General features: G+C 42.8%; 1 protein-coding gene across 1 annotated transcript in view; it reads right to left on the minus strand.

Moving 5' to 3' along the window:
- SF3B3 (splicing factor 3b subunit 3) overlaps positions 1–14453 on the minus strand; it is a 29972-nt gene that overhangs the window by 9300 nt on the left and 6219 nt on the right. The window contains exons 8-17 of the mRNA XM_065640941.1: positions 13488–13591; positions 12251–12416; positions 11643–11738; positions 11040–11112; positions 5393–5544; positions 4825–4980; positions 4276–4431; positions 3413–3556; positions 2332–2454; positions 929–1083 (exon numbers count right to left, since the gene is read on the minus strand). Coding sequence (XP_065497013.1) covers positions 929–1083; positions 2332–2454; positions 3413–3556; positions 4276–4431; positions 4825–4980; positions 5393–5544; positions 11040–11112; positions 11643–11738; positions 12251–12416; positions 13488–13591 — 1325 coding nt within the window. The remainder of the gene's footprint in view (positions 1–928; positions 1084–2331; positions 2455–3412; positions 3557–4275; positions 4432–4824; positions 4981–5392; positions 5545–11039; positions 11113–11642; positions 11739–12250; positions 12417–13487; positions 13592–14453) is intronic.

Genomic DNA, 14453 nt, shown 5'->3' on the forward strand with positions numbered 1-14453 from the left:
GCGCGACAGGTGTGCTCTGCAGCATAGGGTCCCTGACTTGAGGGCTCTCAGAACACACCCTGTTCCTTTTGGACAGGTTTCTGTGGTGCTAAAGCAAGTCTATCCCGAGAGGAACAAAGAGCACACGGAAAAGGGAAAGTGCATATTTGAGGAACACATCATCTGAATCTAAATGTGCCACAGACTTTGACACATAATCAAATGCTCCTCAGAGGCACTTTAGTTAAAAGAGTATGAAAAATGCTTTCTTCCCGTGACTTGCCAGCTGAAATGCCAGTTCTTCTGGCATTTGGTGACTAAAAACCGCAAGTCTCTCTAGAAAGAATGAGTCCTTTAAAAGCAGTGAATGCTGTAATATTTCAATGAGGACAGATATGAAAAAAGTGCCTGTTCGAGTGCATAAAGCAGAGCTCCTGAATTTGTGTTCCTCTATTATTTTCATTTATCTTTTTAATATCTAAGCTCTACTTTAAAAAGGCAACAAACAGACCCATCATGCCTCTGATTTCTTAAGTCATGTGGCTTATTTTCTGCAGACTACCTAATTCAGATCACAAACTGCAAGGTCTTACCACACAATAGGCTCACATTTATTAAAAGCTTCCCTCCTCTCTAAGGATCAGAGAATTTAAGGATAACTTGAATTACATTTGTTATTTTAAAAAGCTGGAAAATAGAAATCAGAGAAGTACACTCTCTTTCTTTTTGACAGCATAACTATCCCTGTATTCTACTTGTTTTCTGAAAGCCATCCAAGTGTTTCTATTGAATCATTATCCATGATCAAATAACCTCAAAAACCCCCTTAATTCTTAAGGTAAGTCACTTTACCTTTTTCCTTTTGAATGTCTAATGAGGATTCACACATCCCTCCCTCTGCCTGGCATCCTGGCCCAGAAGTATTCAGTTTTTCCCCATTAGTTCTTACCTCAAGGTGTTTGTGGAGATGGCTACAATGCCCTCTGGGCACTGCTCAGAAGCAAAACCAGATGCAAACTCCAGTGTCTCATAAGACAGAGGAGTAAGGTGGAAGCGTGACTGATAGGAATAACTGAGCCAGGAACGGCTTGACATGGCCAGCACCTGGGAAAGGCAGACAACAAATTCATTAGGTCACTCCAGGCAACATGAATGGATATACAGTGCCGGGCTCCTGCCTGCTAGAAAAAGTGAATTCTTGTGGGTGGACTCTACCCAGCTCAGAGCATACCTTCAGATACTACTTGGTTTCAAGAGTTTTATCTAGAAAATACGTATGACACGACGAGGAACTTTAAAGCTCTATCAACACAACGAATACTCAAACTGAGGCTCAATAAAAACTGTTATCTGTTACAGCCAAGATCAAATACTTTCGTATCTTTTTTTTTTTTTAAATAGCCTGTTTTAATGGGAACAGGTCTTTTAAAATAAATATTTACTGCTTTGACACAATCTAAATGCTGTAGCACTGTAAGGGAAATTTACTTAAAATAATCAGTAGCCTATTTTCAATCAAGTTAAGAGAAGCAAAGGAAGCAGATCGCCTTCTAAACTCTTCAGCTTTGTACATTTCAGTAATCAAACAGAAAAGCACTGGGCTATTCTAGAAGCATTCTCTGCCATAGCTGCAGCTCACCTCACCTCCCAGGCACAGCTGGCAGACTGGCAGGAGCAAGTTGAAGAGATTCACCCAATGTACCATAACATTAGAAGAGAGCCCACATTCCCATATCCAGCCCCCTCCACTGAACAGCAATATTTCTCAACTCTGAGGGTGTCATCCAAAAATGAGTCAAGCAGGGGGTGGCTGATCTCCCCAGTGCCACATCAGAAGGGCTGGAAATGGCACTTCTGATGAAACACATTCTTCCCTCTATGCCAAATTCTGCAAATATTTTCCTCAGCCCCTGGCTGAGCCATTCTCAGTACGCACAGGGGACAACGATCCACTGCATCAAGCAGTGGGTAAGATTTGCTCTTTCCCTGCGCACTAAGGCAGGCAAGAATGAGGTTTTTCGGTGTCTCTAAGCCCAAGAATCTGTTCAGAGCTTTCCAGACATGCTGCCAACACAGGCCATGGGTCAGTGAGTCCTAGTTCAAAGGAGGTAGGGCAGCACTATGTTACTTCCTAAGAAGTAAGGGGGAATACCAACAAGAACAAGGCCACTTGTCAAAGAGCAAACTGTGAGCCAGATGGCTCCATAATTAAGTCATTCTGCTTTCCACCCTTACCCAGAGGGTCCTGCTGTGCTGCAAGGATGCTTCCCCACCCTGCCCACAAATAAGGAAAACCAGGATTCTGTGTCTGGGGACTGGATGTGCACCGCTCCGAGAGTTCGCCTCCCTTACCGCCTCTTGGCCTTGCATTCGGACTCGGAAGAGTTTCACAGGCCGTGAGCCAAGGTATCTGGTCCTGGTATCGGAAAGATCGCCCGTAACAGGATCCAGGACAGTTCGCAGCAGCACACCGTTCTTGACATTAGCAAACCAAAAAGTTAGATCAAGATTCCAGATAAGAAATAATGAGCTACAGCCCATTATTCAAAACCAAGAGGCAATATCTGAATAATTAGGTGTTTATTTTCCTAGCTTCCAGTACAAGTCCCTTCTACAACTACACTGTATCTAAATTGGCTCTTAATATTAAAGAGCATAGCTCCTGCACACTCCTGCAGGGCAGGAAGGAATTACTGTAAAACAAACAAACCAACCTCCCCCAAAGCAAACAAAAAAGCCAAAGAACAGATCAACAAGTTTGGTGCATCACATTAGCCATGAAAAACCTGAGGACTGATTCCAGATCATAATCCCTCTTGGTACAAAGCATTTACCCAAAAACTCATGCTGCTTAAAAAGAGCTTGCATTCTGGCATCAAACTCCAGGCATGTGAAAGAACCTAGGCTGCTCTGATTATTTTTACCACATGTTGAACGGTCAAAACAACATTTTTTTGGTCAAAGATCAGAGTCAGTACTGGATGCAACAAAAAGCTGTGTAACAGTAGTTAATAGAACAGAGCCTGTGGTTGTGGGCAGTTATCTCTTTAATACTCTGCCCTACAGGCAGTTTTTAAAGAACTGCCCAACAACATTTCACCCAAAAGTGTTGGGTTGTTTTTTTTGTTTGTTTGTTTTTTTAACAATGTACTCTCTTCCCAGAAGGGGGAAAAAGCACAATCTCTCCTATACGAAGTCTGGGACAATATGATGTCTTCTGACTAGTCTCAAGTCTAGGAAAGTATGGGGAAATTTGCACCTCTACTAAGTCAGACAGTAAATTCCCTAGCCACAATTGTTAGGCATGCTGCAACAAAGAAAGGACACTCAGGTTTTGTGTGGCACTGCATGATGACAAGACTATTATTACAGCAATCCACCTTTCAACCGAAAGCTCACCAAGAACTGTCAGAACCAGGCTGGCCTCTCTCACCTGCAGCCCAATGTTCAGGTACAGAAAGCCGATGGAGCCCCTCTCCCCCAGCTCATCCTGCTTCTCCGTGCCACCCATCTCCACAATGCACAGCGACTCGGGCTGCGCGGGAAGCGCCTGCATACTCAGCGGCTGTAAGCAATCCTGTGCGAGACAGAAAAGAGGTAACAGACCAGTCAGCAAGGCTTGGCATGGCAAGAGGGGATTCGAGCTCCATCAAAGGGGCTTTAAGACGCCCTTTTAAATCTCCATAAAGAAGTATTCAGCATGGGGAAAAAAAAGTCACAATAGACGCTGGCTCTGGGGATTTTGGCAAGCAGGAGTGGTTGCAGCCCTGGGGTTTGGAGAAGATAAACTGGATCCTTCCAAACTGTTCCAGCACAGTGTGCAGCTATTTAGCATGGAGAGACCCAAGTAACATTTATGTTACTTCAGTCATCTTTTGAAGACTCATCTGTTGTAGGTAGAAGAATGATAATACTGGTTTGCCGCTGACATGCTTGCAGAATGAGTCTGCTTTTACTATGGGTATATAAACAGTGACAGTGACAGAGGAAAAACAAAAATGAAAATAAAAATCAACCCCACCCAAACCAAAACAAAGAAAGAATAAAATGCTTTCATATCTTATCAGCCAAACCTCCAGACATGGGTAAAACTAGATCAAACAAGGGAATCTGTTACAGGTCAGGATCAAAGGCCATGCTTCCTCCCAACCAGCAGAGAAAAGCCATGCAAGCTATTCCTTCCTGGTCATCCACCTGAATATGGAAAGACAGCTTGGATGGACACAGCTCACCTCTGGAGTTCTCTTCTGAGCAGTTCAAGCCAGTGGAAGAGGTGGAAGCAGCCCAGCTACTCACCGAAGGGTCAAGGGAAATAATTCTGACAGTGTTGTCCACCAGCCCAACAGCAAGGAACCGGGAGCGCTGCTCCCCAGGGGGAACATTGGCCAGGCTCATGCAAACAACATCGGCCGACATCTCCTTTCTCTCCGTGTACTCATTCAGCTGTCCTGACTGAGAAAGAAAAACACAAGAGACTTATCAACAAACCAATGGGGCAAACCAGCACCAAAATCTCTCTCTATACACCTTTCCCCCCGCCCCGCCCAAGATAGTGCTTTGGATTTTTTTTTTTTACAGCCATTTTTTACAGTCTTATTTCAGCTACAATTGGAAAAAACAGAATAACAATAGGATAAATACACAATTCCAAGCCTTACCTATGAACTTCAGAGACTTCAATTAGCCATTAAATCATCTCAGACAGACACTGATTGATCTATCAGTTCTAGAAGGATGTTTCACTACAGAATCCTTTTTCTGCAGGTCTGATCAAGGATCAGTCTCTGGCATGCCCTACACTCTGCCTTGCTATTCCCAACTCATTCACAACATTAACACACCTACCGGGTCCATCTCAAAGTAAACCAGTTCTCCTCCAGTCAGTGCTATCACTACTTGTCTCTGGTTCACAGCACATTTTACAATGGTTTTCTTTCCTGGTGTCTTCCATTCATTTACTCTCTTATCTGCTCGGATGTGCCGAATCCCATCTGGATAAACCTGAAGTGAAAAAAAAAAGGTCATATCAATTCTGTATTTACCATCCCATCACAATTCCCATCTCACTGGTGATTCTGACACAGAAAAAGCCAAAGGCAAGCACCGCTCCTGGCAGCGGTGATCCATTAGCTACGCAACAGGCTGAACTAGCACAACGCCACTTGCCAGCTGGAAGCATCGCATCTTTGAACTATAAGGAATTACTGAGCATACACTGAAGGCATTTAGGACCATCTTCAGCTGGTCCAGTTTCACTTTGCAGGCGATAAGAAGGGAAAGGCTGAGTAAGTATCATTCTCTGCCAATCCACACCTTTAGACGTGACATATGTTGCACTGTTGCAGAAACCACAGCTGTTCAGCAAACAGAGAGCGGCAGACATACACACATGTCATAAGCAGCTTTCCATTACCTGTACCAAAGCATCATCACCAAGAAGAGAGCAGGACAAAGTGGGTGTAGTACCCAGGAATCCAGAGTCAGTCACTTCCTCTACAGTTTCTCCGATAGACAGCACCAATGTGGCATTTACGAAGGACACAATGATATAGGCATCAAATTCATCTGGTCAAAGGAGACAGGGGAAAAAAAAGGGGTGATGATTAAATAAATGCAAGGCTTCCCATCACAATTAGCAGTCTGACAGCTGTCTAGCAGTTACCCTTCAGCAGAATTCCTGTGATAATTACAGCTGCTGGCAGGATTGTAAAAGTTCGTTTTAGGACACAATGTCCAAAAGCCAGCCACTGCTAGACTCCAAACAATGCAAGACTGAGCCAGGGATCAAATGGTGATCCAAATACAGAGTCAATTCTCGATACTCTGGATTCTGGCAAGCAAGATTCCTGCCTCCTTTTTTCAAAGACAGCACAAGGTCTAGGAGCCTTTAAGATACTTGCCCCACCTCACACGAGGAGCTGAATCCAGATTTAACATCCAGTGAAGTGAAATGAAATGCTCTACTCCAATAATCTGCACACAAGGAACCCATCTGCAGAAACTGCACCACAGGTGCTACAAACAGGAGGTTGCAGGACCACACCTCTGTCTAGTATCCACATCATAAAAGGCTGCAGGGAACAATTAGGGTGCATTGCAGCAGAGCAGCTCGGGGTTAGCCTGCTCTACCCTCAGCCAGCAGCTCAAGTAGCTTACATTCACACAGCCACCCGTACACAGTCTCTTGGGATGAGAAACAATTACATTTTTAAGATAGAGCAAACATTGACCTTTACTTCTACTGGAATAAGTGAAAGATTTCAGTTATTATCTCCAGTACTGGTTTCTCCCAAAGGGAACAGCTTGGGAGAGGAGTCCAGTAGCTTGGACAGGGCAAAGCTATGCTAATCAAAAGAGTCTTAAGAGCTCATTTGGAAATAAGGAAACTTTGTGGGAAATAAGGATAGTAGGACTGGGTAAAGGGAATGCCCCAGATTACTGCTGTCCATTTTCACTCTGCATAAAATGATAGGCATTAAAGAGAGGGAGAAGAGAGTCTCATTAAAACAGAATAACAAAAGCAAAACAAAGAAAGTCTCTTGGGAAATGGAGCCAGGAGCCCCAGTGGAAAAGTATGATTGCTTCAGAGAAGCAACTCTGCTTCTGCTGCTGTTGTCATGCAAGTGCTACTTCTTAAAAAGAAAAAAAATCCCCATTTTAATCCAAAGCTCGGACTTATGCACCACAGCCCAAGACAATTAGCAGAGGTGAGGGTATAAGAGAGCTGTCACAGTTTTTGGCCTTAAGCAGAGTTTCTCCATAATTTGCAAATGTGGGAAACATGTAGAAGTGGCTAATGACTCTCTGAGAAAGGAAATAGAGAACTCTCACTGGGATGAATACAGGATGCGAGCAAATAACTTGCAGCAGCTTAAAGAAACTGAACTGGGTTAACTGAAACAAATGCTTCAGGAACTGATCCTTTTCTTATCCTCCCTGTTTAGAGAGAGGCATTGCCAAACCTGCTGTGTCACGTTCATAACAAAGTTCTTACACACAGCTGAAAATATGCAAGTGAAAAAAACCATCATTCTTCTCTCCAACATCTGGTACACAGACCCCAGCTCTGATCAAACTGAAGAGCTTTGTATAATTAAATCCGTTCCAACAGTGGTCTGTGGCATAAACTCCATTACTACTCTATCAAGCGGTCACAGCCTATAACCTCCAATATGCCCCTGAACCCCTCCCCCCAAGAACCGCGTCCATTTGGGGAAATAACAAGAACTGAACCTGCACACAGAAAGTGGTTAGAAACACCAACTACTTCAACACTTGGCTTAACAGAAGAATTTCTCTACCATTAACGCCAGACAGTAAGAGTTCAGTAAGATGTACACCATTGCACACTGGTTATTTTCCACACTAAATAGCAGCTTCTCCTACAAGCCTGCATGACTTTTCAGCACCAAAAATCTACAAGAATTCCTCGATCACTTTAAACAGAGGTTCTAGCGGTTCACAGGCTAAGCATTTAATTCATAAATATCCTGTAGACAGGATGTTCTAAAAATTCCCTTTCAAAGACCATCGTCGCTTTCCAAAGTTCTTGAGAGCTGCTGCTTTCCTCCCTGGGGGCTGTCATTCTCATGATAAACCACCATGTCCCAGCTGGAGGCTTAACCACGTGATTTGGAGCAGGACAAAGAGCTCCCATTTGAAAGCGAAACAGATTCCCTTAGTCCTACTCCAAATGAAAACTCATTCCTACCTCTTAATACTCTTTTAGTTCTTTCTTTTCACTGGCTTACAGTTATATTAGAGCATGCCTTTAAGTCTGTGTCAATAATAGTGACAAGTGCATTTTTGCTTGAAGTCCAGTAGTGTTGCCTAATGCTTCTCTGCTGGAGCTTTTGAAATAAAGGGTTTGATTTACCAGAATGAAGTCAGTGAATAAGATACATTCATCTAGATTCAAACAATACAATTTTGGTTTAGAAAATATAGCAGCCTAGTTGAAATTAAGAGTAAAACCCTGGGGCACACTGAGAACTATTTTCTGTTAGTAAAAGAGCTCTATAGATTTTAACATGAAAAGGATATCTACTTAGCTCTGCACAATCTCAAGCATAACATCAGGCTGCCCAGAGTTTTGAGCAGATAGACATTATTTTGTATGCAGACACGAGACTTCAGAGATGCTTATTACAATTCTAATTGCTCCAGTTAGCTCCTTTCAGCAAGTAATAGAGACATTTTAATGACTCTGAAGAAATACAGCTGGACTCACTCTCCTGTGCCTTTATTACAATTTTTCTGCAGCTTCATGCACACATCATGACCAGTTATGAAAACATTTCGGTCCATGAACTCTCTACTGCTGTCCTTTTTGATATTTGTCACAGGCTTGGTTTGAGTAAGTCTATGAGAATGCGATTCCTATATGCCAGTCCACGCCTGATATAGTTTTTTCACACATTGCAGCATGTGAATTTGCACCAATACAAACTTAGTCACCACTAGCTCAGAGGAGTTCGGTGAACAAACACGTGAGCAGTGACAAAATTCAGGATTATTCTCACTTAAACAATATTGATGGGATGACAGGACATTTTCCTGGGCTTCTGTTCACTACTGCATGGGGACTCTGCAGCTGTGACTCACTGCACATTGCTTTTTATGCAAGAGTGCTGGGTAGGGAACATGGTCTGTTAGGTCTCAGCTCACGTCTATCTCCACAGCAAAGCACACAGCCATTGAGCTCCCCTGACCTCGATATTTAACTGCAAGAGAGGGTTTGGTCCAAATCCCATCCACTTCTGTCTGATGGGCAGACGCATCCCATAACGAGAGGGCAATCCCATGCCAGCAACACCTATGAGTGCTTCAAGCACACTCAATCATCTTCTCTTCGAGATCTGCACAAAGCAGCTGGGAGCCAATCCTCTGTGTAGGAGGGAGCTGAAAACACCCCTGAAATGCACACCTCCGATTTTAGCAAGAACCGACCCTTTCACAGAGACACAGTGAATTATTTTGCTCCCCAAACGACTGTAAGATGGAATGGGAGTTGCCTTCTACTCTTCAACTACTGAACTACAAAGGCAACTATGCCCAAACAACACAACAGCTTCTGGAATTAATTCACCTAAAAACTTAGCATAAAAGTAGCCCCATGATTTTGGGATTCTCTGTGGTTAACCTGTGGGACAGTACAGTAGCCCCTAGCAGTAGGTACACACCTGTGGTGATCAGCACCTCCACCACCAGCCACCTGTGAAAGAAAAAAAGAGGCTTGGTATTGGTAGTGTGTATCACCACGTACCAGCCAAGGTTAGTACTTGCTTCGAAGGCTACAAAACTGTACGTGTCTTACAGAGGCCTTGCAGCACACACACACTGTGGCACTGCAGTAGAGCCAGGCAGCCCAACACTGCAAACTGAACACTCAAAAACCAGAACTTGGGCAGTTTCAAGATTAGTTACATGTCTGAAAAGGTTCTACAGTCTTTCTGTTTAAAACCCACTAAAACCATTTCTGAATTCAAAGAGCTGTAATCTGGGGATCGGTTTTACGTAACTTTAAACTGCATTCAAAACGTAGCATAGTTCACAACAACTACAGAATCCAGCCTTTCTGAAATAGTGGAGAAGATCTTCATGCAGGAACCTGGAGAATTTGGAAGGAGGAAAAATAGAGAAGGCAGCGAGACAGGTCCGTTTCATATCCGCTAGCAATGGTCCTCCGTCTCCTGAAAAGTCAAAGGAGTACTCTGGAACCCCAATAGAAAAGGTTTTAAAAGTGTAAGGTCATGTCAGAAGCTTCCATCTCACAGAGGGACCAAGTGTTACCAACTCGTTTTCCAGAAGGGAGAAGCAAACGTTTGTCTCTAACAAACTGGAATGCCTCTTTTAAGAAAAGCACATTTTTTTTAATATGAACTGTGAAAATACTTTCCTCCCAACTCTTGTATTTCCAGGGAATATGAAGGCACTCTGTGCTCAAAGTTCCTTCCATGCTGCTTATGCCTAAGCACAAGTCTCAGAATATGACCACAGGAATTGACAACAGGTTTCAGATGGCAGGGAAAATCCCACAGCAACGTTTGAAATTCCCACAGGGTTACTGGCTCCCTGGAAGACAGACTACTCTGATTACTTAAAAATAAGATACCATGTCACCACAGCAGGCTAAGGTCTCCACTGCAACAATCTGGCATTTCTATATCCAGTGCATAAACCTAGAGGAAGTCTTTGCGAGATTTATACAAAGCACTGCCTCGGAAATAATCACTGAGACTGTCAGTACCCAGAACAGATTCATTTCAGGCTTTTTAGGTGTTCCTGAGGCACTCTGTTCTCACCCCCAAGAGAAAGGCAGGACAAAGGATTACACTTCCTCTTATACTTCAGTGAGGCAAGCCCATTATTTCAGATCAGGAAAAAACCCCCAAGTCCACAATCCAGCACATTCTGCCAATTTTAAATCTTGACCTTCCTAGAATCAGCAGCATTCTATAACGCTGCTAGGTTTTTGAATAGGGAGCATGTCCTAGCCCAAATAGACTGTTTTCTTTGCAGATATGCATAGAAGGAAGTAATAAAATACAGATACTGTTGCTGATTTATCTTCTTTGTTCCATAATTTGTATCCCACACTCTCACAAAGAGCTGATTACTGTAGCTGTCAACACGCATACAAAGAATAGCAAGTATGCTCCAATGAAAAGCATAATTATTGCCTGCTGATGCCAGAGCAAGAACTTATAGGAAGTAGGAAAGGATGAGAAGTTCAGCAGCTTCAGGCTGCAAATGTATAGCTGTCCCAGCATATTGAGTGATGGATGCAGCTGCAAGCAGGTGCTTCTTTGTCAAAGGGACATGTGACAATTTTAGGGGACCAGAGGGTGGCTTTTAAGTACAAACTGCCAATTCAAAACATAACTTTTGGGGATGGCATACAACCATCATGCAGTGCCTTTCCTGACTCCCTGTACAGAAAAAAACCCCAAAAAAACAACAAAACCCAAAATCCCACAAACCAAAAAATGCCCCCACAACAAACAAAACACACCAAAAAACGTTAGCACCTCCTTATGTTTTAGGAAAATACTGCATACCTTCAACATGTCTCCTCACAGTCCACACAGCATTGGGGTTACCAGGCAGCTCTGAGACGGCCATTTCAGACACCTAAGAGTAAACAGGAACAAGGTTCTTTTGCAAACAGATGTTTAGACTTAGTACAGTAACTTACCAAACCACCAGCAGTTTTTAAGCCTTCCCACAACTGGGCAGGAAAGCTACTAATTCCCAATTCTGATGCTCTCTCCCTGTGCCAGATGTGCTGTGGGGTAGAATACACTCAGCAATAATACGACAGCATTAGAGCTCTGGATGTTCAGCTTTACAACAAGGTCACCCGCCCCCACCAAAGGGAGCAGCAGCAGCTGGCAGAGACACCGGGAATGTTCCAGCTCAATACACTCAAGCATTAGAAGAGACAAAATGCAGGTGGTTGGAGTCAACTAAACAAAAAACCTTTGAGACGAAGAATAAACAGCACGACCCTTCAAATTGCAAGAAGCAAGCCTAGAGAAAGCTGCTCTCTCTCCAGACTATGGCAAAAGGAGAATCCCTTCATTTCAGTACCCTTATTCCAAGGATTTTCTCCCACTGTCTTCATCTCTCAAGCTGTTCTTCTAAAGTGCTGGAAGTCTTACCTCAAGTCCATGTCTTAAAACCCTCAGAGACGACCGGGGCCCCCGACCACAAGCCACATACAACTGGGGTGTGTCTTCATTGGCCAAATCTGCTATCTGCACAGAGAAATAGTGTCAAACAGTGCCCATGGGAAGAGAAAATAAACTAAACTATATATGCCACACTACTGCTTTAAGTATTTTTTTTTCAAACACAAAGACAATGGAGACACCATAGTGGGTACCATCTGCTGCCCTGAAATCATGGCAAGTTTTAACCAAACTCTCTGCAGAACAGAGAGCTGGTCTGATGGTCAGAGGAGCCACACAGGTCTGCTGGCTGACACTCCACGTCCAGAGATATATTTATCATCGCATTAATCAAAGGCTGCCAGGCCAAGGACCAGCCTTTGGCAGCTGTCTGTGAATTTAGCAGACTTTCTTTTCTATCAGTATTTAGTATAGAGAAGTATTTTTGGAAACCTAGGAGAATGCAGCTTTGGTGACTCTGTTTACACACAAATATTCTGCAGAGAAGCGGAGAAAAAAAAAAAAGTCATGCATCTATGATCATCTCCTCTGTAATCAAAAAACACATGGTGAATGGGAGCTTGCTGATGGCAACATACCTGACAACACAGAATAGGAGACAAACTATCCAACTCATCTACCAGCACTAGGTTCTTGAGAGGTCGTGGCTGAAAAAAGAATGTATCTCCTTCCTCAAGAGGCATGGCAGAAGAAAACTCTGGTTCCTCATCATCATCACCCAGGTGAGCTATCTGGTACAGGTAACTTGAGACAGAAAGCAAAAGCAACAGCATGTTCAGTGCAAAGCTCATGTAGCCTTCTTTAAGTACGGCTTACGTGGATATTCCGGCAGGAGGGTGGACAGAAACCCTCCCCTACATTACACAGCTATTAAAACGTAGCCTTAAGGATTGCCTTCTTTGTGACAAAATATTTAATATTCCTGTGTTAGAGCCAAAGCACCAACTGACAGCTGAGGCCACAAGCAAGGCCAATGGCTACAACCGCAGTTCCACAGTTGTCTATTTTACTAGAATACTCTCGTCTCATTATTTTTAACCGCATTCCCTATTCCATCTTGTCAGCCTAAATATCATTACAATCAAGTTAAACTTCAGATGAAAAGAAGGTAAGACTACAAAAATAGGCTGATTACTTCCTGGTTTTAATAAAGCTCAAATGAATATGGCTTCCTCAAAAGCCTGGTTTATACAGCTGAATTCAGATTCACTCCAGTAATCTGCCTGGAGCTCCCTCAGGTGGCCAACTACAGATGTGGTCAGAAAAAAAAAGTAATCTCCGTTCCAGTGAATCCCCCACTTAAGACATCGTTAAGCCATCTTCAAAGGTGCACAAAGTCTCCTTTGAATCTCTAGAATACTCTAGAATCCCAAACATGAATTGAGAAAGCCTTCAAGTACACACCTATTGACCATGGTTACAGATTAAAACTCCTTATCTACTTCTGAGTGAGCCAAAACACACAAAAGTTCAATGAAAACTGATCAAACTAATTAAGAGATAATTCACCTGAATACACGATGAACCCTATAAGAACTACAAGTGCTCAATTCTTCAAAAACCAACTGCGACAGCATGTAATCTTTTGTTCTCTGCACTACAATATCTAACCTGTGTTCAAACAACAAGAAAATTCCCCCATTCAGTCATAGTCTAAACCAATTGTTCTGCTCAAGCCATGTGAACAAAGCACTAATTTACCAGTTACAGAGGTGTTGTCTTTCTACGTTCAATAAGTTCAAGGGTCAGTTTGCAGTCCTGAACAGAAACAGTCCATTTCAGGAGAAAAATGCTGATGTAAAACTATTTACTCACTGGTTTCCAAATTCAGATGCCACGAAGAGAAACCCTGTTTTCAGCACGCACATGGCAGCTGCGACAGGAACAGTGTCAAAGTACTTCAGTCGAATCTCTGTTACCTGAAAGGCAGAGGAAGACGTGTTGGTACTAGTAAAGTACTAGAGCTATACATGTGATTTAACAAAACAAACAAAAAAAGCGCGCAAGAGTGGGCCACACATAACCACATCAGTAGCCCAGGGCAGCAGGTTATAAATCACAAAATCCAGCAGACTGTTTTGAACACGTCAGGCTGCCTGTTTTATTCTAAGACTTTTTGGCTTTGATAACATTGAGTCTGTTTGGAAAAACAAACAAACAAAAAACCAAAAAAACCCACACCAACAAAACAGCTGCAAAAACAGCAAGCTATCTAAAACAAGAAGAAATTTGCTTCACTGAACACCAGCCACTTCCCAACACGTGAATAATTAACTGTCCTGACCAAATTCCTACATTTGATATGGTTGTAATAGCTCCTGGTGAAACATCCAAGAACAATTTTAAGACACTTAAAGGTGCTACACGATCATCCCTTGTACCAAAGTTGACATGTATAGATGAAAGAGGAACTAATATTCAACATTTACTCAAAAAATCCAACTGACTCACTGCAGCAGAGATCTTTTCATCACCAATATTACGACAAGCAGCTGCAAGCCACTTCAAGCTTGTTATTTTAACTCGTGGATCAGCTGTCTATCTCAATTTGTAAAAAAAAAAAAAAAAAGATTGCAGCATGGAAATATTCAATTAAGAGATGAAAGAGAGAGCAGCTACTGTGATCAAGAGAAACTAAGCTCCTCAGAATTAGTTTCTGGAATACCCTCTAGCAGGTTAATGGACCACACTTTACAACACAGCTTTTGAAGAAAGGACTGCCTGCAGAACATCTAAAATATGCCCGAATGAATCTGCAGTATAATTCTCACAGGATTTCGC

This window comes from Caloenas nicobarica, chromosome 9, assembly GCF_036013445.1.
Source record: "Caloenas nicobarica isolate bCalNic1 chromosome 9, bCalNic1.hap1, whole genome shotgun sequence".
Lineage (NCBI taxonomy): Eukaryota > Metazoa > Chordata > Aves > Columbiformes > Columbidae > Caloenas > Caloenas nicobarica.